This window comes from Perissodus microlepis, chromosome 12, assembly GCF_051167445.1.
Source record: "Perissodus microlepis isolate ML-2025 ecotype Zambia chromosome 12, ASM5116744v1, whole genome shotgun sequence".
Taxonomy (NCBI): domain Eukaryota; kingdom Metazoa; phylum Chordata; class Actinopteri; order Cichliformes; family Cichlidae; genus Perissodus; species Perissodus microlepis.
This window is the reverse complement of record NC_140472.1, coordinates 21,571,422-21,595,781: the sequence shown is the minus strand read 5'-3', so window position 1 is coordinate 21,595,781 and position 24,360 is coordinate 21,571,422. Positions and strand designations below refer to the sequence as shown.

The following is a 24,360-nucleotide window of genomic DNA, read 5'->3' as shown; positions in this document are numbered from 1 at the left end:
AAATGATTGGCTCGACGCTGTAATATTCACTCCTTACCACTTGGGGCAGTAATGGGCCAAATAATCGAAAGCCAGCTGTAAATGCGCCTCAATAAAGAAGAGAAGAGGAGCGCCGTAAAGACAAAACAAAGCCACACATTTCAACGAACAGGCGCTGGTCGCTTTTTTATTTTTATTTTTTGTAATCAACCAAATTTCATTCATTATTCATAACGATTACCGGCAAAATCACTAAAAGGCTTGCATCATGCCGAGTAGTACATCTTTGCTGGAGGCCGATGAGGGAGAGTCCGAGGTCCCACCGCCGCTCCTGCACGCTTTCGCCGGTATGGGCCTTGACGAGCAGCACGGCGCTCACAGCCAGACGCCCGAACTAGCTGACGAGAGCCTCCCCTTTCACCACCTCCCGCTCTCCTCGGTCTCCCATTTCAGCCTCCTCGGTACGGTCCTCGACTTGAAGCCCTTGCCACTGCCTCGTCCGCCCTCGGGAGACGAAATTAACAAAACGGCAGCGGCTGAGGACGAGGAGGAGCCATTAGTTGCAACCGATTCCTCGTTGCTAACGCAGGCCCACCACCGCAACCAACACCTCCTTTCTGGGCCGGCTAGCTCCGGGATGGAGCACATCGAGACTGTGTTGCTGTACAACGGAGACGAGCGGGACGATCCTGCGGTCGGCGGCGCTCTCCCGCCGGCTAACAGCATGACGATGCTACCGTCCGGCGGGTTCGGGGAGCCGGATTACGGAGAGGCCGAGACATCACTGTTGAACCGGCGTAAGAGCGTAAACACGACCGAGTGTGTGGCCGTGCCGAGCTCGGAGCACGTCGCGGAGATCGTTGGCAGGCAGGGTGAGTCGCTTTCTTTTTGACTGCTTGTGGAGCTAACGTTAAGGTGCTAACGGAGTTTAGACTAAACTTTGTGGGGAGAGTTAGGCAGGACCGAATTAAGGGGCAAAATAAAGAAACTTAAAGAATCGCGAGTTTATCTTCTAATTAATTAAAGGCGTGGAACAGAAAAGCAACGAGATAAAACTCAGTTATAGCTTTAAAAAATCGTCACGAAGAAAAGTGGCATAGTCAGCTACTAGCTTAGCATTCCCCCCCCTTCAAACTGGGTCAACAACAACACCCTCGCCCAACGCCCTGAAAAAAGTTTACAACTAAAGTTTTATTGGTCTCCGGAACCCACTCTGTGGCCTCGGTGCAGTAGCTCGCCTATATCACGGGTATGCTGTCAGTGAGCCTCCCCGTAGCCGTGCTTTGCTGAGCTAAACCAGCCTGGGCTTTGTCTCGGAGGAGAGGGCACCATTCTTTTGCCACATCAGCTGCAGGTTATAGTTAGCTCCGTGACATAACCGATATGATTTCAGCTAAACATCCCCTCGCTGTTCTTAGACCCTTAAATGTGGTCTTTGTTTTATCTAAACTTTACATAGATGGCTGGACTCGGTTAGTGGGGCAGTGTGATTATGTTTGAGAGTAAGTTGGGGGATGGTGCACAGACTGCGGTGTTGACAACAACAGGAAATGGCTCTGGTAATGATGCTGGACTCTCAACCACTGCTGAATGGAATATTTAATTTATAAGCTATGCAACTTTTATGTGGCATTAATGACTGGAGACCTGTGCTGTAGTGCTTGTGTCATGATCTTTTATTAGTTCATTAGTTTATTAGGAGATGCAGAGTTTCAAGAGTTCAATGTTGAATCTGTGGAGGTTAACGTGGTTCCTTTATGTGCTTTTTAACTTGCCCATGTGACAGGCTGCAAGATCAAGGCACTTCGAGCCAAGACCAACACCTACATTAAGACACCAGTGAGGGGGGAACAGCCAGTCTTTGTTGTGACGGGGCGTAAAGAAGATGTGGCCATGGCTAAAAGGGAGATCATGTCTGCGGCTGAGCACTTTTCCCTTATCAGAGCCTCTCGGAACAGGACGGGCCCTCTTACTGCAGGAGCCAGCCTCGGGACTCCGGCTTTACCTGGACGGACTACCATTCAGGTCCACAAGCTTGACTTTAAATGGAAAAAAAAAAAAGAAGTCATTCAGGGGTTGAGAACAACCGTTAGGATGACTCAGTGTTATTAGTGTCAGTATCTAGGCAAAATTATTGTATAAATAAGGCTCTCTATTGTGTTTTGTATTTTAAAGTGTGTATAGCTAACCTTTATCGTTTTAACTGTACAGGTGCGGGTACCATATCGTGTTGTTGGGTTGGTTGTGGGTCCTAAAGGTGGGTATTTAATTTGTATTGTTTGCATGTATGTAACTGCTGAAAGTCATAGTTTTAAAGAAAGTCTCTAAAACAAAAATCAGAATTGCCCTTTAGCTTAATTATATGTTATTTTAGCATAGATGGCAGGAAAGGTGTGAAACATACAATTTAGGACAAAAAGAGTCAGAAAAACAAATTTCATGTTAGCAGATGCAGAATAAAGTGTTTTTTGGATGATATAGGCAAGACACTATGGGACTGTTCAGTTGTGTAGCTCTGCTATCAGGCCCCACATCTAACAGCTTTCTGTTTCTGTGTTGTCTAATGGATATCCTTTATTTCTAAAAGCCTCTGCATCTTGATATCCATCAGCTCAAGTCCAGAAGATTCCCTGTCGCTCTCAGCTAGTCTTTGTACACATTAGCACCTGTGTGTGGAAAAAGCCCTGAAGCTGATTATGATTTGCTCACTGTCTTTAACTCTTTGCCCTGTTGACATTACCAGCTGTGTGTCAAATAGCTCTGGGCTGTTTTTTTGTTTTTGTTAAACCAACCTGTAACGGTCCTTGCGATAATACCTGTAGAGGAAGTGGTGACGTGTCAAAAAAAAGTCACTGGAGTTGAAAATTTAGGATGAAACACTGCGTCACACAAACACAGAGTCGAGAGGTGTGCTGTGGAGTATTTACAAGCATCAAAATGCACTCTAGGATATTGTTCTCTGTTAAAAACACAGTATTGACATTTGATAAGGTTTCCACACTGGATCTGAATTCAGTGTTTTGGTCAGGTGGTGTGGATTTCAGCCAGATGAGTCAGTAGGCCAGCCTGTAGTTGAGCACTGTAATTACTGCACAGCTGTGCTGTTTCCATTTTCAAAGCAACACACAATGATTAAATAGATCTGAGTGTGGGGCGCTGGTTTGACTCACTGGGTTGAGCAACGGTGATGCATATGCTATAAGGTTAATGCTGAGGCCTGCTTTTGAGTTATGTCTTTCCTCCAAGCTTCTCTCCTGTCTTGTCCAAAAAAAAAAAAGAATCTATAAAAAAAACAACAACCAAGAAACAAGTGTATCTGCCGTAAATGCACAATACTGTCGTTTAGAGCAGGGCGATATGACCAAAAATATTTATCACGATATACATTTGAAAATTTGTGATAACGATATAACTGACGATATAATTGACACTAGACAAAATACTTTACAACTCCACAACTTTATTAGTGCAAAAACCCCCCCAAAAACATCAATGCATTTTCACTTAAACAAGCATCTGTTTTTTATGTGCATTAAAGTTATATAAAAACGTAACAGTGCAAATTCCTTGCTGACAGTTTAACCAAAAGGCATTTCCAGTGGAAATTGGCCGACATACCCTCAGCATAACCATGTATAATATCCACAAAACTTAAAAAGAGGTTATAGACACACAATGGTAATATTATGTTGAAGCGCAGTAGTATCACTCCGCGAGGCGCCTGCCTACGATAGCCGTAATGCTCCGACAATCCATCAAGCGGTGCGGGTTCGTAGCTTAGCAAAGTCGTACTAAAACATTTGACAGATTTTCGAGCGCCGTGTACCACATAAAATCGTTTCGAGGTCAGTAAACACAACCAAAATTCATACATAAGGCACACGGGATTACAAGGGGCACTGTCGATTTTCAGAGAAATCAAAGGATTGATTTTAAGTGTGCCGTATTTTCCAAAAAACACGGTAATAACGACGACCCGCTAGCATGCTCTACCAAAAATAGTGCTTTGTTGTGTATCTGACGGACGAAAGCTAAACCAGTGCCACACCACTGAAGTTGCAGCATTTTTACAAACCAATTCTGGTTCATCCGTTTCATTTAACGGTCTGCTTTCGCTCTTCTCATTCTGCGTCGCCGCCATGTGCGTATGTAAACATAGGCACTGCGCGTGCGCGTTTTACCCATATTCTATCGCGATATTTCATTTTCCTATCGTTGCCCAAAATTACACCGGTATTATCGTGAACGGTATGATATAGCCCAGCCCTACTGTCGTTGTGACTAAAATCTTGAGTATTTAGCTGTGACTGCAGTTTCTGTGTGACTCAGCTTGGCCTATTTTGTCAGATTGTCAAGCTGCAGTTGTTAAAAGACAAACAAGTACACAGAGCTGTTAGTGTTGCAGTCTGAGATTTTGATGGACTATTATTTGATTTATGAGATTTGTACCACCAGCTACTAAAAATTAAGCGTCCATGTGCCATTTGTTTGCTTTATATTGGTGGCTGCTCATATTAAACATGGACAAAGTTTCTGATCATGAGGTTAAGGTTAGGTGACACTTTTGTTCAAGCACTTTTTTCTACTCTTGTATCTGTGTGACATCAAAGGGGGGAGGGGTATATCCCCAATACAGCAATCTCACTGCTCTGACTATGAGGACCTAAGCCCCGCCCACTTCATATTCAGACTCTTGAAAATGTGAAAATGAACATATTATATCCACTTCAAACTATAACGGACAGTCATGTTGCAAAGTGAGCAGAACGTTGATTGAGTCTTTGTACTCAACATGTGTCTCTCATGTTTTGAGTGAAAGAGCTGGTCTGGTCATATCTTTCAGGAGCAACCATAAAACGCATTCAGCAGCAGACCCACACCTACATTGTGACCCCGAGCCGGGACAAAGAGCCAGTGTTCGAGGTTACGGGCATGCCGGAAAACGTGGACCGGGCGAGGGAGGAGATAGAGGCCCATATCGCCCTCCGCACCGGAACCTGCGGGGGCATCGAGGCTCCAGGTGTAGACAACAATGACTTTCAGTTCAACGGGACAGATGTCAGCTTCGAGACATCGGCTGGTTTGGGAGAGGCCGGATGGCTTCAGGCAGGTGCATCATCACCAGGCGGCGGTGGCTTGCTGCCACTAAACATCAGCGGTACTCAGCGAGTCAATAGCAATATCAACAATGGCGCCAGGATGTCTTCCAACTACCGCAACGACAGCTCCAGCTCCCTGGGCAGCGGCACCAGCTCAGCCGATTCTTTTTATAGCACCGGGAACGTCAACCGACTGGCAGACGTCAGCCCGACCGGCCCGTTTAATGCCAACGCTAACAACAACAGCAATGGCGGCAGTGCAAGTTTCTGGTTTGGTGAGGGCCTTCTTCCTGTGGGGTCTGAGGAGCTGGTTGGGCTGGGAGGTGGAGGCTCCTCCTCAGGATTTGACCCATTAACCATTTCCACTGCCCATTCGTCACACCCTACTGCACAGCCACACATCTGGAGCCCCTTTGTGGACCACCAGCCCCTCCAGGCCTTTGATGCTCTTCAATCTCAGGTAAGAGAAATTTAACAGCTGCAGTTTTATGGCCTCCTGTGCAGTTTTATTTTAGACTTTTTACGGTCAGCAGCGTGCAGGGGGAGTTTGATATGCAAATTGCAGGCTCAGAACTGTGATTTATCACAGATGTGCATTTATAAGGATTTTGTTATAACATTAGAAATCCCTTAAAAATGATGGTGGATATAAAACTTGGTAAGCTAAGTTAATATGTTGTTTCTCACGAACTTATTTGCCTGCATAGCTCAATTTTAACATAAACTTTTTGATGGTGTCCATTTATCTAATCTTCAACACCTATGATGTCTCCAGACAAGCCAGCCTGGGACACCCCGGCTCTCGCCAACCTTCTCTGGGACCGACGCCCTGGAGCATCCTCAGGCCCAGCGCGTTCACCGGGGACCGTTTGGCTCGGCCGGGGCTCTCGACGCCCACAGGTTCCCCTCTTACAGCTCAGCCTTCTCCTCCTCAAGTGAAAGCACCGCCTCCTCTTCCTCCCCTCCCGAATCCTCGCTCGCCTATCGACTGGGGCTCGGATCAACAGGGAGGGGACAGGATTTGTGCGTCCAGTGTATGAATAACCAGGCAATCGCCGCCTTGGTTCCTTGCGGCCATAACCTCTTCTGTCTAAATTGTGCCACCCAGATATGCCAGGGTCCAGATGCTGTGTGCCCTGAGTGTCTGTCCCCAGCCACCCAGGCCATTCAGCTTCGCAATATGTGATTTTCTTCTTCTTCTCTTTTTTTTTCCCTTAATTTCCTTTATAACTGATTAGAGATCAGCCTGCCCAACACTTATGGTTCATGACGTGTGTGTAGGGGAGGGAAATACAAAACTGACCCCAGGTCAGTGTCTAAGTGTAATTCTCATCTGGCTTCCTTTAAGCTGGTGAAGCAGAGTAGGTGAATAAGGAATGATGTTGATTTAGGGCCGAGGTTAGGGTGCTGAGCCCGTTCACGTGCCTGGTATTGTGAAGTCTTCTTCCTTGATTGATCAACGAGAGGGTTCGAAACCCTCTATGTAGCATTGGGGGGAGGGTGGGGTTGGGATAGATATATTTTTTGATTCATATTTTCTTTTTTGTCCTTAAAATCTTTAGTTATTGTTATTTTTTGTACCTACCTATAATTTTATTTGTTTTAAATTGAGTTTGAATTCTATTGGCCTTTTTTGTCTACATCTCAAAAGGTTTTTTTTTTAATACATTGAACTATGGCCAAGACCCTTTGCCTTTATTTTAAGTAAAAAAAAAAAAAAAAAAAAGTAGAGGCAAATGAGTTCCACATGTGACTGTATAACTACACTATTAAGGAAAAATAGTGTTCTTCTTGTTACTTAAAAACAAACAAACAAAAAACCAAGTTAATGCAGTAAATCTGATACAGCGTAGGTCGTCTTTTCAGAATTCATGTTTCCCAGATGATTGGTGCAAATATCATCAGGCTACCGGCGCACACCTGCGCGTCTTTAAAAAGGATGTTTACATTCAGTAGGACTTGAATGAGAAGTTTTGAGTACTGCTAATATAATAACAGTGTAACACACATGGACACACACCCGCGGCGTGTTTTTACTTTATTAACTACAATTTGAAAGTTGTCGCACTCCAACGGCAATCTCTCGTTGGCTCATTTCTTTATTCTTTTCCCAGAATAACACCGACAAGTGAGTAACTTTTTTATTACTTTTGGGGTCGAGATACCGCCTCAGTATCGCCACGTTACTTTCCACTTATACTTACAAACTGTTTACGGTAAACTTGTGCCTAATTCCACTCTGAGTGTAAACAGAAGTAAACCGGTTCAGCGGACACATGGCGTTGCTCTGTCTTTAAACAAACTTGTGGCCTTTTTTTTGGGAAGCCTGTAATTAATTCACAACACTATCTTCAGATCCAGATTTTCGGGCTCAAAAGAACACAAGCTGACAGACCGAAGTCTTAATATATTTGTCGAGGTTCAGTCTCCCGAGACGTTCCTCGCTGGAACAAATCTTGTCTCACGAGGACGCTTTCTTTCGCTTCCTTTTTTCCCAAGCTGATATCGAGCGTTGCGTTCATCTTTTTTGGCACCAAACTTTCTTATTTTGTCCATTTCTGTTGTCACATTTCCCCACCCCCACCTCAGTTTATTTACTTCTAATTTATATGTCCGTTATGACCTCGTATGGAAACAAAGTGCTGTTTTTCAGCCAAAAACAGATATGCACAGCTTGTACCTTTGGAAACATTCCTCCTCCCTGTTGTTAAAGTATTTACTCTTACTTAAATCTCACCTGGGAGCAAAAAAGAGATTTTTCTGAAACTATGAAGACAGCTGTGATCTGGAACAAATCCCTGTACTGTACAGGCAGGCTACTGATTCTTTTCTTTTTTCTTTTTGTAGACATCTCAGTAATATCCTTCTCTTTCACTTGAATGTCGACTCGTTTGGACGGCTCCACCCCGTGGCTGTCTCTTCACAGCTTTTCGGTAGGAAGTCAGGAAAATGATTCCAATGGGATGCAAAACTGAGATGAAGGCCGCTCGTTGCTTCACTTTTGTAATCCCACGTCTCTTCTGCCAGGCCTATGCAAAATTCATCTCAGCACGAAGCACTAGATAAGTGAAGCTTCTCGGGTTTCAAACAAACAAACTTTGGGGTTAAACTTGTAGGCAGAAATAATCCGTCTGTTTATTTTAGTTTTTTATTCCTATTACATTTCAGTTCTTCCTTTAATGAGATGTTTTAACGGTACACACTTCACCTTTAACCAGCTCAGTTGCTGTTGTCCTGTGCACTACTAAGCACAGAGCTTCCCCATTATCATATCACACTATTGACTGGCCGGGACAGGCATGTTATTGACTTTCCTCTCACCTTCTCCATCTATATATATTTTTTAAATATATATAGTTCTGAAACGTAAAGATATGGTACAAAAAGGATGAGAATCATCTCAAATCTTAGCTTTAAATATCTGTGTCTTTAGACTAGTACAGGACTGAATGAGCTCACGGACACTTTTAAAAGGGGGAAGCACTGGAACGAGTTCAGCTCGGACTGCGCTCGCACTACATTAGGTCAATGCTGTCTCTCTGGTGTGTGGACACTGGATTGCAGTCCCTCTAGCATTCCAGCTGTAAACAGTATTTTGAGAGTTTTTACACAGCTTTGCTCCGTTTCTTTTTAATATCCATCATCTTGGCCATGGATCATTGAGCTTTCATAACAAAATGCAACCAAACAAGTCCCGCTTCTGCCCCCCTCTTTGGGTCATCCATCCGTCCCGTTGTTTTCTCAGCTCTACGATGAGCCGATCTCCTTTTAGTCTTTCTCTCTCTGAGGGAATGCAATACACTGTCGGCCCTCAGTTTATCGATATGAATCTATTTACATTTTTGTGTATGTATTATATAATATTACTGTTAATGACTGATAAATATACAGAACTTATTTTTATTTTGTTACATTTCATATATACATAAATATATATATATATCTTTAAAATGTTTACAATAAGATTTTTGTAAAAATATTTCTTTTTTTTTTCTTTAATTTTCTGAGTGATTAGGTGAATGAAGAGTTGGAAACGCAGACATGTTTCCACGCAGGAGAGTGTCAGTGCTGTCTGCTTGTAGTCTAGGTATTAGTTTACAGTATTGATCATAATAGTATTGATAGCTGCCGTTTAAACCTAGTGGAAAATGGAATGTGCATCACGAGCATGTCTTCATAATTTACCGCCAATGTAAAGCATCACACTGCAACTGTAAAAAGGCCAAGGATCCAAGCTGCCTGTCATGTCTGTACACCACCAAATTAAGAACGGTATACTATTAAAATGTATCTTAGATTATCTCTATATAAATACATATATTGTTAAGCTGTACCAACAGTTCAAAGTATTTGCTAATTTTACTACTTTTGTTATGTATATGTAGGGGGAGTCTTATGGCATATAAATTCTTTCAAATTGAGTCAGGAGTTTAAAAGCAGACTATATTTTATAACGGCCTTTTAAGTTATTGTGGCCAAAGCACTGATATTATATATTTGCTGTAAAGAGAATTTAAGAGTTTTATTTTTCTGATATTAAAGTTACTTAATAAAGACGGTTTCATTTTAAGCCATGCCAGACTGCTGTCATTTTTTTCTTTTCTTCATATTTCCCGTGGGATTGTTTTCATGAGGAGTTCAGATTTCATCAGAATTACAACATACGGGAGGATGTTTTTTGCGATTGAGTGGGAAGGTTCAGGTGAAATTTTAAGTTATTATCTCAAAAGTTCAACTCAAACTTCTAAGTAAGTTGAAATTTTGGAACGCTAACCTTGAAACTCTTATGAGAAGGTTTTTTTTTTTTTTTTGTCCCACAAGTGGCAGAAATAAGCTTTCATTTTAACAGGTATTCCTGACGAAAGCAGCACCACACTCCTCACTAGTGAGTATTAATGTCCCTCAGGACCTGCAAAAATTGAATTATTGGATCAAGATTGCAGAAAAAAAGAACGATGCAAAGTGCAGCCTTTGAAAAAAATATTGATATGGAGTTGGGTAAGCGTTAAATAGCACGAGGACTTTGTTCTTTGAATTCTGCTGCTCAGACTAGGGTGAAGTTAGAAATTGTGATTAGAAATTCCAGTTTGGAAACACAGCACATAGTAGTTGTTGTTGTTTGTTTTTTTTGTTTTTTTACAGATTCAATAATTTGCCGCTCATCAACTCTGTAGATAAAGCAAAAAATAGAAATACAGTGTGTGTCAGTGTTGGAGCGTTTTTTTACATCCATTTTTTATGGCTTTCTCTACATTACTTTTTCCGTATGCTTTACAGTAGCCGTAGGGATTTTTGTACTTGTGTTTCTTTTATTTATTTCATACCACTCAAATATCCAGCCTTGTACAGAAAGAAATCAGATATTAGAGGCAGCACGACTGAACGTAAGATATACACGACTGCTAACGGTTTTCATCAGGCAGTAAATTTGAAAAAGCCCACCCACATGTGCCTTCTATTCTTTTTAATTAAACATCAGCTCAAGTGCATGTTGTTCTGCTGGTATTATAAAGAATGTGTGTATTTACAGAATGCTTGTCGCCCGAGAGGTTTTGAGCTGTGGCAGTTGGAAAACTACACGTGTAAATAAGGCAGGGTCTGCTGTGTCCTCTGACCTCATGGATATCCTTTAAAAATCATTTTCTTGATTTGTTGTCCAAATGTCTTCTGTGACAAACGAACATGGAAAAAAATGGGTGCAACAGAGCAAAAAGAAGAATGAGGGGAGATATGAAATATAGCAAAAGTGCATTTGAATGAGGGGGTGGGGTCAATATTTACCCACTTTTCTTTGCAAAGGGCATCTCCAGGACACAGGTGGGATTCAGGTCTGGGCTCTGACTGGATGGGGTATTGCAAATCTTCTTTGTTGAAGTCATTTTTTTTGTTGATTATATGCTTTAACTTGTTACAGCAAAAGATAAAACTGCTCTTTATCTTTAGATTGCTTCTTGTGTTAAAACTTCTACCACCCTGACTAAAGCACAAGTCCCAGCAGAGGAAAACCAGCCCCAAAGCATAACGCTGCCACCGTGATCATGATGTCCTGGTGATGTGCAGTGCTGTAGGAATTATGGCTACAAAGTTCAACACCTTGGCCCCACATGCTTTTTAATAACCTGGTGTACACGGTTGCAAAACGTATTCAGGGTTGGATGGTTCATGTCTTGCCACTACAGCCCATTTAGTACACGACCATTGCTCGCCAGAAATTCCTGCAGCTGCCCTAATGCTGCTGTAGGCCTCTCAGCAGCCTCCAGACCAGTTTTCCTCTAGTTTTCCCATCAGTTTTGGAGGGATATCCAGGTCTTGGTTGTGCCATATATATGTGTCTCCAATGATCGTGTGCCATGGCATACCCACGCACCCTTCTCTTGATTGATATATTTTTCATTACTTGTTTTATAAAACATTTGTCTCAACTCTTCTTTGTACACTTAAATCACCCCTTAAGATCAGAGGAATTAGCAAAAGTGGAGCCAGTAAAGGTAGCAGCACTGAAACACAGCCATCAGCTGAGCTTTTCAATCCTGTGTTCTTTGTTGAAATTCAAAGTGTTCTTCTAACTTTAACTTGAGCTCTGGTGTAACTGTACACTCCTGCGTGTCTATCCAGGCCTTTTCATTAAGGATCACCTCATTTAATTATTGCTTTCTTATGTTGCTGTGGAAAAAAAAGAACAGGACACTGTGTAGAGAATATCAGGCCATTTTTAATTATAGACTCTCACATAAGAAATACAGGTAAACTTTATATCTGCAATTTGTCATAGTAGTCAGCATCAACTCATCTGAGCTGTCTTTTGGCTCCTATAATAATCGCACGTTATATAAAAACATCTGTCCACCTTAAAACACAACATCATATAACGGACTCTATTCTTCAGCATAAATTCTCTATCCCGTTTCCTGCCATGCAATAGATTAGATCCATAATAAGAAGTGTGAAGATTTTAACATTTTTGAACACAGCTCTTCAAAATGATGGTGACATAATGCAAACAGGGATGAGGAAAGCAAACCACGGCTTAGTTATGGTTACTTGTTGGGTTGTGAAGATCCCTGTGAACAAAGAATAAAAGGACAGACGGACATTCATGAAGAAAAATCCTTTTCATGAAGCTATGACTGAGCGGAAGTTTGTGTTAAAATAACAAGCATGAGTTGATGGTTGTGAGTGATCAACATGTGAAAACCTGCATCAAACAGTGCAACAGAATCCATCAAACGCGCTTTTCTTGAATAGTTTGTCACACTTCACCCGTTTCAGGTTTCAACCTGCGAGTGAAGTGGTCGTTTATTAGAGGTGGACCGCTAATAACCAGAGGACTAGTTTATTAGATTTATGTCTTTAAGGTGCCTTTTTTTTTAATAGGACGTGCTAAAATTTTTACACAAATTCATTAGATCATTTGAGTAAGTTACGTCTATGCAGATTCCCTCTATTTGCCTTTACTAGAACACACAAACATCAGTACACAGCAGGTGCTGGTTTCTACTCTCTTCTGATGATAATTTGCATGTAATGCAGAGCAAATGAATCACTCCATTTTAAAAAGGGCTTTCTTTGACATTAAAATTCATGCAAACACTGACATGCATTTCAAAAGCAAAGTTATTTACATGGATTAAAGAGGAAAACAAAACTGCAAATCAAAAGAAGAGGAAAAAAAGTCTGATAAGCCAAAAGAAAAACTAAGATGTGTTTAAATGAAAAGTGAGAGGGCAAAAAGGTGTCCCAATGCTGCATACAGTATGTTTTCATTACAAATGCATCACACGATGCTGCCTGATCACAGCCCTACGTTAGCTATAAACCAGCCTATTTGCTATACTGTTCATTCGCCACCTCAAAACAATGGTTATTGAATTAAATCGAGGAAAAAAAGTAAAGTGCTAAAAATTTACAAAGAAAGGTAACAAAAATAAAACCAAGAAAATATATCAATATTGCTGTTAACCGCCTTAAACTCTCCTTCTCTTTGTGGGTAAACTACACACAGGTGACCTGGATCAAGTGGTAAATAAGTGGGCTGCAAGTCATAAGGTATTTAAGTGCAATTAGATCTAGGCCTTTAAAATCCAATTAAAGAAACCTCAGCTAACAGAGGTTGAGAAACAGCTGCCAGTGACTGGACATGATCACACATTTATACCGTTTCTCAGTATTTTTCGCTTTGGTTTGCCAAAACAAAGCCTGCTCATTATTCTGCAAGCACATCATAGATAAAAATTAGCTGTCTGCCTCTGCTCTGCTCATCTTATTGTACCCAAAGAATCTCAGCTTTTCTCTGTGTTCTCAGCACAAAAGTGAGGAGGTACAGAGCCCGAGTATCATGGCGGCATTATGGAGGGTGTATCCGAAACCGATGGGAGGCGACCATGGTTTAAAAAAAAAAAAACTGATCACCTACAAAGGCCTCTTGCCAGAAATGAATCATTTGTGTATGCTTATGTGGATTTTGTTATGTGCAGTGTGTGTCTGGTGTAAAGCACTTTGTAACGCTGGTTTTGAAGTGCTAAGCTAACAAACTTTACTTATTTTTCAGTTATTCTTGAGACACTGATCGCCTGCTGGGAAATCTTGACTCTGAGCTTTTGTATGAATGTTACTTTGACGCCCATCTAAATGCAACATCTAGCATGACAGAAGGCTCATGTCCCGATCCAATAATTTGTGTGATTTTGCTGAAAACGCACGATTCACAGATTTAACTGCCATCAAAAGCCCTGCACAAGACAATGCAGGACACCTAAAGACTCCACCCCCATTCACACGATGGGTCAGAGATGTTTTACCAGCAGCAGCAGGACTTACACAATATCAGTGAGGTGGTTTCACTGCTGTTACTGATTGGTGTACTCTATTACCCGCTGGATACCTGAACTTTACACAACACCCCTGAAAAACTACTGTTCAAAACATAAGCCAGATGTTCTGCTCATTGCACAGAACACTGTATAATAACTGGTGAAACTAGGACATTAGGACACCCATGGGCACAGACTTGCACCTATCACTTGAAGTCCAAACCTGTACTTTGACAACACCACACCAAAAAGCAAACAAACAAAAAAAAAAACCCAAGTCCACAGAGATGTGTCAGTTAGGGAGCTGGAAGCAGTCTTCAGGCACGGGGGCATGTTTTCTCCTGCAACATTTGTGGATGGGTGAGAATGTCGAGGGGTTTTCCTCCTCTGAGTGTTGGGGTGCTGCTGCTTTGCTATTCAGCCTGACAGCTGAATGAACCTGTGCCTTTCTCCAGGTGTAAAGCAGTCTGTAACACTTTAAATAAAACTTGACACAACACAAACCAGTAGTACACAGATGTTTTTGCCTGCGTGTGATTTTAATATCCGTCAGTAGTGGGGTGGTTGTGTTGGTGAACATTCCAGTTTAATGGGGTCTGCAGGTCAACCTTGTGCATGTTTGGTGATTTATACTTTGAAGCTGTGTGACTTTTTTAAGCCATTCCAGTCATTCCAAATTAAAGCCATCTATCAAAAATGTGGATAAGCATTTTTAATAAACTGCTTCCGCTAATTTAGTGTCACGAGCTAAAGTTGGGGCCACAGTGCACAGAAGGTGCTTTAAACACACCTGGAAGTATTTATTCATGTGGGACAGCTTCAGTTTCATCTTCTCTACCCAAAACAATTCACAGAGGAAGACTTTCCATTGCCACTGTATACTGCAGCGACATGCTGCTGTTACAAAGATCTCAGTCGAGAGGCTGTGGGTCTGCTATAGGCATAGTGTGCAGAACCTCGTCCAGTAACTGCAGAGCTCTATGCAGGTGGATCTCAATCCAGCAGGGGGTCTCCTTGATGCTCTGGCGTGGGTAGTCAGGCCCCCAGCCTTTAACAAAGCTCATCCTGAGAATACATAACCTCCGCAGGTCGTCCACACCGATTCCAGCTGCTGCTGACAAACCTGACAGGAGACCGAAAGACACAATTAAAACCACTGTGACAAAAACAAACCAACCCAAAATGCATCCCTCAATCAGGCAATTTTCACAGATGAATTCGGGACAATGTTGGGAACAAGTCTGAAGTATCCATGTCTCTGTACCAGAGCACAGCAAGGGGGATAGTGTGCTTAGTAGACAGCCTGCAGGAGGCCAGAAAACCACTAGCTGTAAACTCACTGGACTATCAGAAGCAATATCCCCAAAAACTCTATAAATAAAAGCAACCATAGAGAATTCAGTATCTGAGCTGACTATATCAAACAGTTGTGTTCTCCTGTTCACCTCCGTCAGGTAATATCCAGAAAAAGTCTTCAGGTGAGCTTACAAGTGATTCTCATCAACTACAAGTGAAGCTATTTATTAAACTTAATAGTAAGGACATTTTTAAATCAAAATATGTTTTTCAGATGATTGTTTTTCTTATACTTAGATGACAGTAAACTCAATATTGTGAGGTTTTGGATGTACAGACACTCAGATTATGTCTATATGAAAAGTAACACATCCAAAGATTTCCAGCTTCAGTTTTGGAGTGGGGTAGTTAAGACTCTACTGAGCAGGAGTCCATAAAATCATTTTGATTTAATTTCTGTTCATAGCATCAGTATTTGCAGTTGCTATATCTTACTAATAGCTGGAGCTATCCCTCCTACTGATCCAGGTCCAGGTATGTTTCCAGCCACAGCTGCTGCTTGAGCTGCTGCTGCTGCTTGAGCCGTAGCAGCCTGCTGTTGCATCTGTCTGTGGCACTGACGCAGGTCGAACACCTGGTGGGACAGAGGACACTCTGAATACTGTCTTTATTTTTTTGTGATCAACATTTTATTGATTTAAAATGGGGTTGGGGGGGGTACAGACATATACAGCACAACTGTAAACTGCAGTAGCAAAGCAAACATTAGTCACAAGGCATAGGGACAGCAAAGAAAAAACACAAAGTTAAAACCAATTATTGCCTCTTCCAGGAGATAACTCTGGATGAAAAGATTTTCCAAGCGTCAATACTGTTTTTATTTACATTTCTCAAACCAAAAATATGAAAGCTGACAAGTTTATTACACAGGAAAAATTGCTGTGGACTGAAACCTGTGGCCTCACCTTGATGTAAGCGCTGGGGTAGATTTTGTGAACTGCGTCACCGGGGGCTCGGCCCGCCTCTCTGTCCAGGTAGTAACTCTGAACAAACACAGCATGATCACTGAGGCATCGCACCCACACATCTCCCTCGCCTTTACACTCCAGCTGGACCCCTTTACCAATGTGAAGTCTGTCAGAAAAGAAGGAAAACATGAGAAAGAGAATTAACTGGAGTGACTTTCTCCAAAACATGGTGTGCAATTCCCATAAATGTCAGCTTTGCACTCAGAAATTCACATAAACAAGGCCTTGATCCATAGATCATTTCAAAGGTAAACACACAATGTGATTGTCATTTTTGATGTGGACACATATTTACACAAAACAGACAGCAATTCCAAAATCTACTTTCATTCAGCCTCAGAGGTAAATGTTTGAAATTATTCCTGTAAAATTCATGTTTATAGGAGACTCCAGCTGCCTCCTCTGATATTCCTGTATTATGCAACTCCTCACTTCCCTAAATTTATAGTTGAGGATGGCATGACCCACAGAACACCCATTGTCACATTTACAGGAAATACGCAAGTTGTCGCTTAAAATGTAGCAAAAAGTGCCAAACGTTATGTTTCAAGTCAAATGACTTCTCATGCCAGTAGAATAAAGGGTCTCTTTAAGTAAACAGGAAGGCATAAACGGAAGTTATAAGAAGAACAGATTCTTCTGAAATTTCTACCTACAGTCATGTGAAAAGACATTTTTCTCTTGGCAGTCTTACTGCATCCATATGAATTAAGAGGGTACGTAGAAATTCATCAAATGGACTTTATTCTTTGATCACCAGCAAATGTGACCACCTTGACAAAAGCAGAAATTTTGGAGCATCCAGGTTTGTGACAAGACAATACTAAAGAGGACAGACATCAGCAGTGATCTTAGAGAAACAATTACTGCTGTCCATCAATCTGGGAAGAGTTGGAGGGTCATTTCCAAACAATTTGAAGTTTGTCATTCTACAGTAAGAAAGACATTAACAAGTAGAAAACATTCAAGAGAGCTGCCAATCTTCCATGGCCTCAAGGTCAATGCTCAGAGAAACTGCAAAAAAAACAAAACAAAAAACCCCACAAACATATCACTCATCTAAGCACGACGTTCAAAACAGTGTGGCTTGTATGGAAGTGCTGCCAGAAGAAAACATCTCTCTACAAAGAACACGGCAGCACGGACGCGTTTGCAAAGTTTTATATGAAAAAACTGCCAGACTTCTGGAAGAATGTCCTTTAGACTGTGGCTATAATCCACAGCACCACATTTGGCAAAAACCAAACAACATATTAGCACAAATACCTCATAACAACTGTCAAGCACGGTGGTGGTCAGGTGAGGATTTTGGTGTGTTTTGTAACCACAGGACCTGGGCACCTTGTTCTAAATGAGGCAACCATGAAATCCCCTGTATACCAACGTATTCTAAAGTCAAAAGCGAGGTAGGACAACTACAGCTCGGCTAAAAGGTCGTCATGCAACAGGACAATGATCCCTAGCACAGCAGCAAATCTACAACAGCATGACTGAGATGTGGACTTGGCCCAGCCAAAGTCCAGACCTCAAGACCAATACTCAAGAAAACCAATACTTAAGAACACCATACTCGAGACCTGCTGTGACAGGACCTTTAGAGAGCTACACATAAACAAATGGCCACAAATCACAATAAACCGAATCAAAGGTGTAAAGAAGAGCACGCCAAAATTACACAATGATGTAAGAGACTGATTAAGTCACACGGAAAATGATTACTTTGAGTTATGGCTGGTAAAGGTGGTTTGCTGGTAAACAGTTGACTGGTGTGGTGCATTTGGTTTTTCACATGGCTGTATGTAACATATGATACTGTTCAGTTTCAAACATTTAACCAAAACTGATACAATTAATCTGTAAAAAACAATACAGAACAAACAAACAAACAAAGACGCAAACCAAGCAAAACATGTTAAAATCTCAGTTCATTATTCTTGTTGGTGCCTACCTTGCTCTCTCGATAGCCTCAGTGCGATGTACATTACTGAGCTGGCCCAAACAGAACCTGTCACCGCCTGAGGGGTCCACATAGCCGTCTACAGTCACTATGGGGCACGAGGAGGGCACTTTAAATGTCTCCCCAACCTGAACATCCATCTCAAAGTAGGCAATGGAACACCAGTAGTCAGGAGCTGAAACAGAGGATAAGAAGATCTCAATAATTTCACATCATCAATAGAAATGAACCATAGTTAATCCTCAAGGCTACATAAACTTTCTTATCTTTGAGTTATATATATCTATAATGAAAGAAAAACCAAACTACATTTTACATTTATAAAAGTGTGATGCTTTCAAATCAGACTTTCTATTACATTCACCCCTGAAACAGGGTTTGTGTATTTGGGTGGGTGGGTTGCGTTTCCTCACCTGGATGATTGGATATAGGAGGCTGAAAGGCGAGCTCATTGTGCACTGGCCCTGAGAAAGAGAGAGATGTCAGAGATCACCTGCTCTGCAAAGAAAGGTCTGTGATTTTATAAACAGTTACAGCTGTAGTGTCCGTGTGTACCTACAGTAGTGTGCTGGATGTGGTATAGGAGGGTGATGCTGTAGATGCCCGTTGCTGTGGTGGGGTATGGTGGGAGTGAAGCCGTTCCTGGGCCAGGCGGAGGTGGGATCTGAGGAGAGAACAAAAGTCAGATCTGAAGCTGGACAGACAAAGACAAGGAACTCCAAAAAGTGCAACACACTTTTGAAACGTTCACACTGACAAGCAAGTTTACGAGGTGATGTTTTATGACTGTATCTTACTGCCTGATCCAGCAGCAACAGCAGGAAAGGATGCCGTTGAGGCAGAGGTGGAGGGCTCAGGGGGCGGGAGCAGAGTTGGAGTTGGAAATGATTCCGACGGTGGTGGCCGACTACTGGTTGGGGGATGCTGGATGGTCTGGAGGGAGTGGCCGCCATCAATGGAGGACACACTCTGCTGTCCGTCAAAATCAAACTCATCCTTAACGATCATGGATGAGCTGTGCCCGGCGGAGCTGTTTATGGTCAGTCCTGATAAGTCTGCACACCGAGAGAAAGGACAGGTGGAACAGGTCACTGGCAGCACCAGATGCTCATGGGTATGCAGATGTGTGTAAATATCGCAACACTTAAGGTGGCAAAGCAGCTGTCAAACTACAATCTGTGTTACAGACCAGAATTATTATAGTTTTGTGTTTTTTTTTAATTGAATTTTGATTTTTGTTTTTGATTCAGTTTAGTTATATTTTTGAAAATGTTTAGTTTGGGCTTATTTTTGTATTAGTTTCAGTTTTAAAATATTATCGTATGGAAGGCATATGTCAGAGACAATATTAGAAAATCAGTACAGGTATTACAATAAACACATAACCTTTTATCCATCAATACCTCATCAGGCAAGTATTAACTTTTTTTTTTTTTTTTTTTTTTAAACAAAACTACCAAATGAATGAATAAAAGCGAAATGCTTCACAGTAACTTTGTACGTCAACAAATGTGTTTTATTAACTGTTGGTAGCCAAAATTGTAACTCAGATTATAACTGGATCAACTGCAAATCTCAAATGAACCTCACCAACATTACTCACCTATGCCAGGAGACACCACCCTCTCATAGTGATAGGGGTTCACGCACACACAGTCACACTTGAGGTCAAAGGCAAACTGGCAGTATTTCACATGCTTCAGTTCATTCTTATGCAGGTCAGGCCAGCGCCACAGCCGTGCATAGATTACATGAGGGAAGCCTTTACGTCCAGCCACCTTAGAACAATGAGAGACAGAAAACAGAGTTAATTCATTTATACGCTTGCTACAGAAAAGAACGCCTATTGTCAACTTTTGTGTAGCTCATTGATATTTCTCAAACGGAAACCGATGTTTTAATAGTTTAACTGTATATAATATCTGTAAGTGTCAAATAAATGAAGGTACATACAACCTAAAGTAAGGCATAAAAATGTCCTCTTTTTTCTTGGAAGTCCTTACATTAGCAGGAGGCAAAAAGAGTTCTGACTGGATGAATTACATTAGGTATATGTTCACCTGTGTGTCGGCATGTTTAAACGTGCTAGTGAATGAGTGAGTATGTGTGTTTGTAAGCCTTTAAAAGAAAATGTGGCGGGTGCGCTCAAGAAAAGCGAGCATATCAGCATTCTCTGAGGTTTGCCCTGCACTTTGATGTGACGTTTCCTGCTGCAGATAACAGACGTTCTGATGGAGTCGATGTTAGCATCCAGTTTAAAAGCCCTCGGGTCAGTGGATCAGCGTTTTACTGACCCATGTATGTTTTTTATGGGCCTCTGGGGAAAAAGGATATATTCATGCAATTTTCAAACTTACATGATGACAGTGCAAAACCATGACATAGTCTCCACCGTGTTTTAAAGATGGCTATAGATTTTCACTGTTGTACCTCTTTCCTGATCTCATCTGTGTATATCAGTGACAATTTGATCCAAAAATATCAAATTAAGTTTCTTCCCTCTCACCTGTTGCCACTGATTTTCCGCCCCAGTTTCCCTTCCAGTGACACCATTTCTGGCAGATGGCTCATCTTAAGGGCCATTCCTTAGTTTAGTTTTAAGGCCTGCCACGTATTTTGTCCTCCTCTTGTCCAGCTTCCTCAAATTTCTTTAAGAACTCACTGCACACCATGCTGAGATCTGCCAAATCTGTTGGATAATAGCTCTTTGCAAATTACCTTTGTGGTGCAGAAATACTATTTTTTTTCTGACAAGTGGTGCTATCTTTGGCAATTTTCATAGATGTGTAAAACCTCATGACCACTGATGTGTTAAGCAGAAACAGCCTTTATATTTAAATACCTGCAGCCGTCCATCAAGTGTCCTCTGAATGGTCACACACTTGCTCGGGTGGGCCCCATTGGTGGTGATAGCTGTAATGAGAGAGTCAAGTTCGTCTTTTTTCTCTTTCAGCTTCTTCACCAAGCTCTCGATGGCGCGCTTGGCAAACGTCTCGCTCTCGCCGCCCTGCCTGTGACACATGAGGCTGTGTACAATGCTAAGGCAGGCATCATTGCTGGTAGGAGTGTTGGTGATGGACATCTCGGCTAATGTTTTTCCCACTGCGGCTTTTTGACACGGTTTCACCTCATTGTCAAGATGTTAGGGCAGAGAGACTGTCACAGTTCAGCAGTGCTTCTTAATGAGACTGGTGACAAGCTCTGAAAGTAAAATGAAAAGCAAAAAATAAAAATAAAATCAGTTTAACTGAAAAGCTGATTCAGCTTTTCAGTAATTTTGAAACCTCTAGAATAGATTATGGTGCTGCACAGCTCAGTAGGTAAATATAAAGACATAAGACAAAACATTTTTAACAGCATTTTTTCTGTTGAGTTACTGCCTTGTTAATTCAAAAGACAGATTAGCTTTCCAGGAAAACAAAACAACAACAACAACAAACAAACAGGATTTCTGTTTTGAGTCTGGGTGGCTGGCAGCAGGTGTGAACCAGAAACTCTAACCTTATAAAGAAAAAAGAAGTTTTTAGCCGCATAATGACAATGCTAGCTCACCAACAACCAAATGACATGTCGAAGCGGCCTTCCGTATATCCACAGCCGAGTTTAGAAACTCCCGTAGCTTTTTATTCGTGGGTAAAAATGAAGTTCGAGTTGTTGTGTTCGCTAGCTGCTCAGCTAACTAGCGGCGCCAGTCTGGCTGCCGCTTGTTCAGGAGGAAGCTTCAGGAAATTACTCCCACTTGACAGACATAACCGGAAATGCGCGCACAATCTCTTCAAAATTAAAGGTTGGGCACTCAACAATGGTTTGGTCTACAGGCGCATTAAAAGTTGGTCATACAAGCCACAAAGTATTATTTTCTTTTCAACACAAATTCACAAATCTCTCAGAGAAAGGTAGAGGGATCAAAATATACATTAGGTGCATAGATTAATCGCCTTTGCCTGTAATTTTATTTTGATGTGCTTTCACGGATATAACTGCTTTAATTAAAGCCAACTCTCTTGTAGTTCGTGCTACCCGATACCAAAATATCAGCTAGCACAGATGACTGTTGATAGCAAACTACGTAGCGTGCAACCGTGAGGTTAGCAGACATGTTTGTTATTGTGGCAAGTTCCGCCGCACACGACACCAAGCAACAACGTGATCACTCACAAGTCGTAAAACACTGTTTGGTGAGTAAGGTCTTTGTAGTTTAAAAACACAAACTCGTTTTTAGTGTTTCAAACCTTCCACTTTACGCTTACCTGGAGTTAGCAGGTGTAGCGGCTAACAGACGAGCCCTGTCCCCAAGTAGCCGTGCCGACAGGGGCCAGCGATGGGTCTGTGCAGGTCCTGCACACCGCCTAGGTTATCCTTATAATTTCCAGCAGGTGTTTTAAAGAAAGACTGGGAAAAGCTCCGACGTCCGTAAACCCCTTCTTTATACCCTATAGAGTGAAGCGCGGATTAAATCAGAGTCAAATCTCAGATTTCGTGGAAACTCACGACTGGTCTGCTCACTCCTCTCTAACCATTTCCTTCAATGGCGCGTTGCGCATGCGTAAAGAGCGCCAGCTCTCGTTCTGATAACTCATGATTTTAATTTTACTTTTAGCTGTATTACTACACCTGCTGCTATTACAGATATTGCAACTAATTATTACTGCTGCAACTTCTCACTACATCAAAGACCTCATGATTTCTCTGAATGCATTTACTTTACCTGCCCGTCTATTACTCTGACCTGCACCTGGCGTGTTTTCTCTCCGTTTTGCAAACTTTAAAGTAATATATTTACATTTCTTTCTGTGTCAGAAGAAGGCCCTACAGATATAGATGTTTTTTCCCCTTTTTCTTTCATATCATCAACTTTCTAATAAGTGGATGACCTACTCTGTCTCCTGAGCTACAGCTATCCCAAAACCAAACCATTCTACCTTCGATATGGGGTATCTTGAAATTTTGGGGGTATTTCCACTGCACTAGAGTGCTTTAGAGGTGGTTTTCAACAGGTCTCCAGTATTTGCGTGATTCTGGACTGAAAGGTTTCAGATTATTTAGCTTTTGGGCAACAGTTAAGTTTGTGCCTATCTTTAAAACAAATGCTGCAAAAGTCAGCTACAGATGAGAAAATACAGTAAAATACTTATGAGATATAATTTTTATTTTATTATTTTTGTTAGATTGTCCTTGACTGAAATAGAACTTTATAAATCATACATTTCCTCAAGGTATGTTTGTATGCAGGATGGATCTTTAAATAAGGATCATGTGGAAACATTTGTGCTCAGTCAATATTTGATACTGATACTGTCTAGTAAGAATATGTCAGTTTACACATTTCTGCTTTCTGCTGCGCTCTTTAGGGGTCGCCATAGTGGATCGTTTACCTTCATTTCACCCCATCTCTGCCATCCTATTCTGTCCTCTGCATGTCCTCCTTCACTACATCCACGAATCTTCTTTGTGGGCTTCCTCTTCTCCTAGTTCTCAGCAGAATGTTGGATCTTCTTCCATGAATTTTCAGCTTATTCATCAGCTTCACTGTGCAAAATGATGCAGTGCTGCCTGGGTCAAGAAATGCATAGGTGTACAATGTTACATTTCCTTTCTTGGCCTTAACTTTCACAGGCACGATTGAAAGTTTGAATTCATCTTTACCGGCCCCAGTAAGAGCACTGGTCTGAATAGAGACTATGGCACGATCTTGAGTTTGTTCCTTTGATTCTTGTTCTTTACTCATTGTCTTTTGATAAATGTGTAACATTTGAGGATGCTTTAAACCACACGTCTTGCAACTGGGGCGCTTTTTGCAGTCTCTACTAATGTGTCCTTTACAAAGACATCCGAAACAGACTCCAATCTCTTTTAGAAAAGTGATTTTGTCTTTTTGCGTTTTTCTTTCCAGCTCTTGACAATTTTCTAAGGTATGTTCACCTTTGCAAAACAAGCAACTCCTTATTTGTGTGGCTCTTTCTTTTTCCTTAACTTTGTCATTTTCTTTTTCAGATGCCATCACAGAGGTAGCAAAAGAACTTTCTTTGAATCTTGTGTGAGTTTGAGACTTACGTTTTCTTGTGTCTCTGTTTGTTGTGCAGATATCCTTGATGTCCCCAAACACTGGGTCAGATGCGATCTTCACTTGTTTTTCTAAAAACTCCACAAGATCCTTAAATGTAGCTTGTCGATTACACTTCTCATGGAAA

The 24,360-nt window shown here is 41.6% G+C and overlaps 2 protein-coding genes across 4 annotated transcripts in view; one reads left to right on the top strand and one right to left on the bottom strand.

Moving 5' to 3' along the window:
• The first annotated feature begins 69 nt into the window (after window positions 1-69).
• LOC146376273 (RNA-binding protein MEX3B-like) lies at window positions 70-9,652 on the top strand. The gene is made up of 5 exons (XM_084946739.1): window positions 70-851; window positions 1,766-2,004; window positions 2,191-2,236; window positions 4,823-5,538; window positions 5,854-9,652. The coding sequence occupies exons 1-5, from the start codon at window positions 248-250 to the stop codon at window positions 6,262-6,264; spliced, it is 2,016 nt and encodes a 671-aa protein (XP_084802865.1). The 5' UTR covers window positions 70-247; the 3' UTR covers window positions 6,265-9,652.
• A 2,118-nt stretch (window positions 9,653-11,770) lies between these two features.
• LOC146376271 (SMAD family member 4-like) overlaps window positions 11,771-24,360 on the bottom strand; it is a 34,230-nt gene continuing 21,640 nt past the window's right edge. Inside the window, exons 1-10 of one of the 3 annotated variants that reach the window (XM_084945729.1) lie at window positions 22,420-22,889; window positions 21,012-21,370; window positions 19,773-19,947; window positions 18,967-19,224; window positions 18,729-18,833; window positions 18,583-18,633; window positions 18,161-18,344; window positions 16,150-16,318; window positions 15,680-15,818; window positions 11,771-15,011 (exon numbers count right to left, since the gene is read on the bottom strand). In XM_084945729.1, the coding sequence (XP_084801855.1) occupies window positions 14,800-15,011; window positions 15,680-15,818; window positions 16,150-16,318; window positions 18,161-18,344; window positions 18,583-18,633; window positions 18,729-18,833; window positions 18,967-19,224; window positions 19,773-19,947; window positions 21,012-21,251 (1,533 nt within the window). In that variant the 5' untranslated portion in view covers window positions 21,252-21,370; window positions 22,420-22,889 and the 3' untranslated portion in view covers window positions 11,771-14,799. Of the gene's footprint in view, window positions 15,012-15,679; window positions 15,819-16,149; window positions 16,319-18,160; window positions 18,345-18,582; window positions 18,634-18,728; window positions 18,834-18,966; window positions 19,225-19,772; window positions 19,948-21,011; window positions 21,371-21,721; window positions 22,197-22,419; window positions 22,890-24,360 lie in introns of those variants that run through there. The other 2 variants (XM_084945730.1, XM_084945731.1) reach the window with 2 other exon arrangements.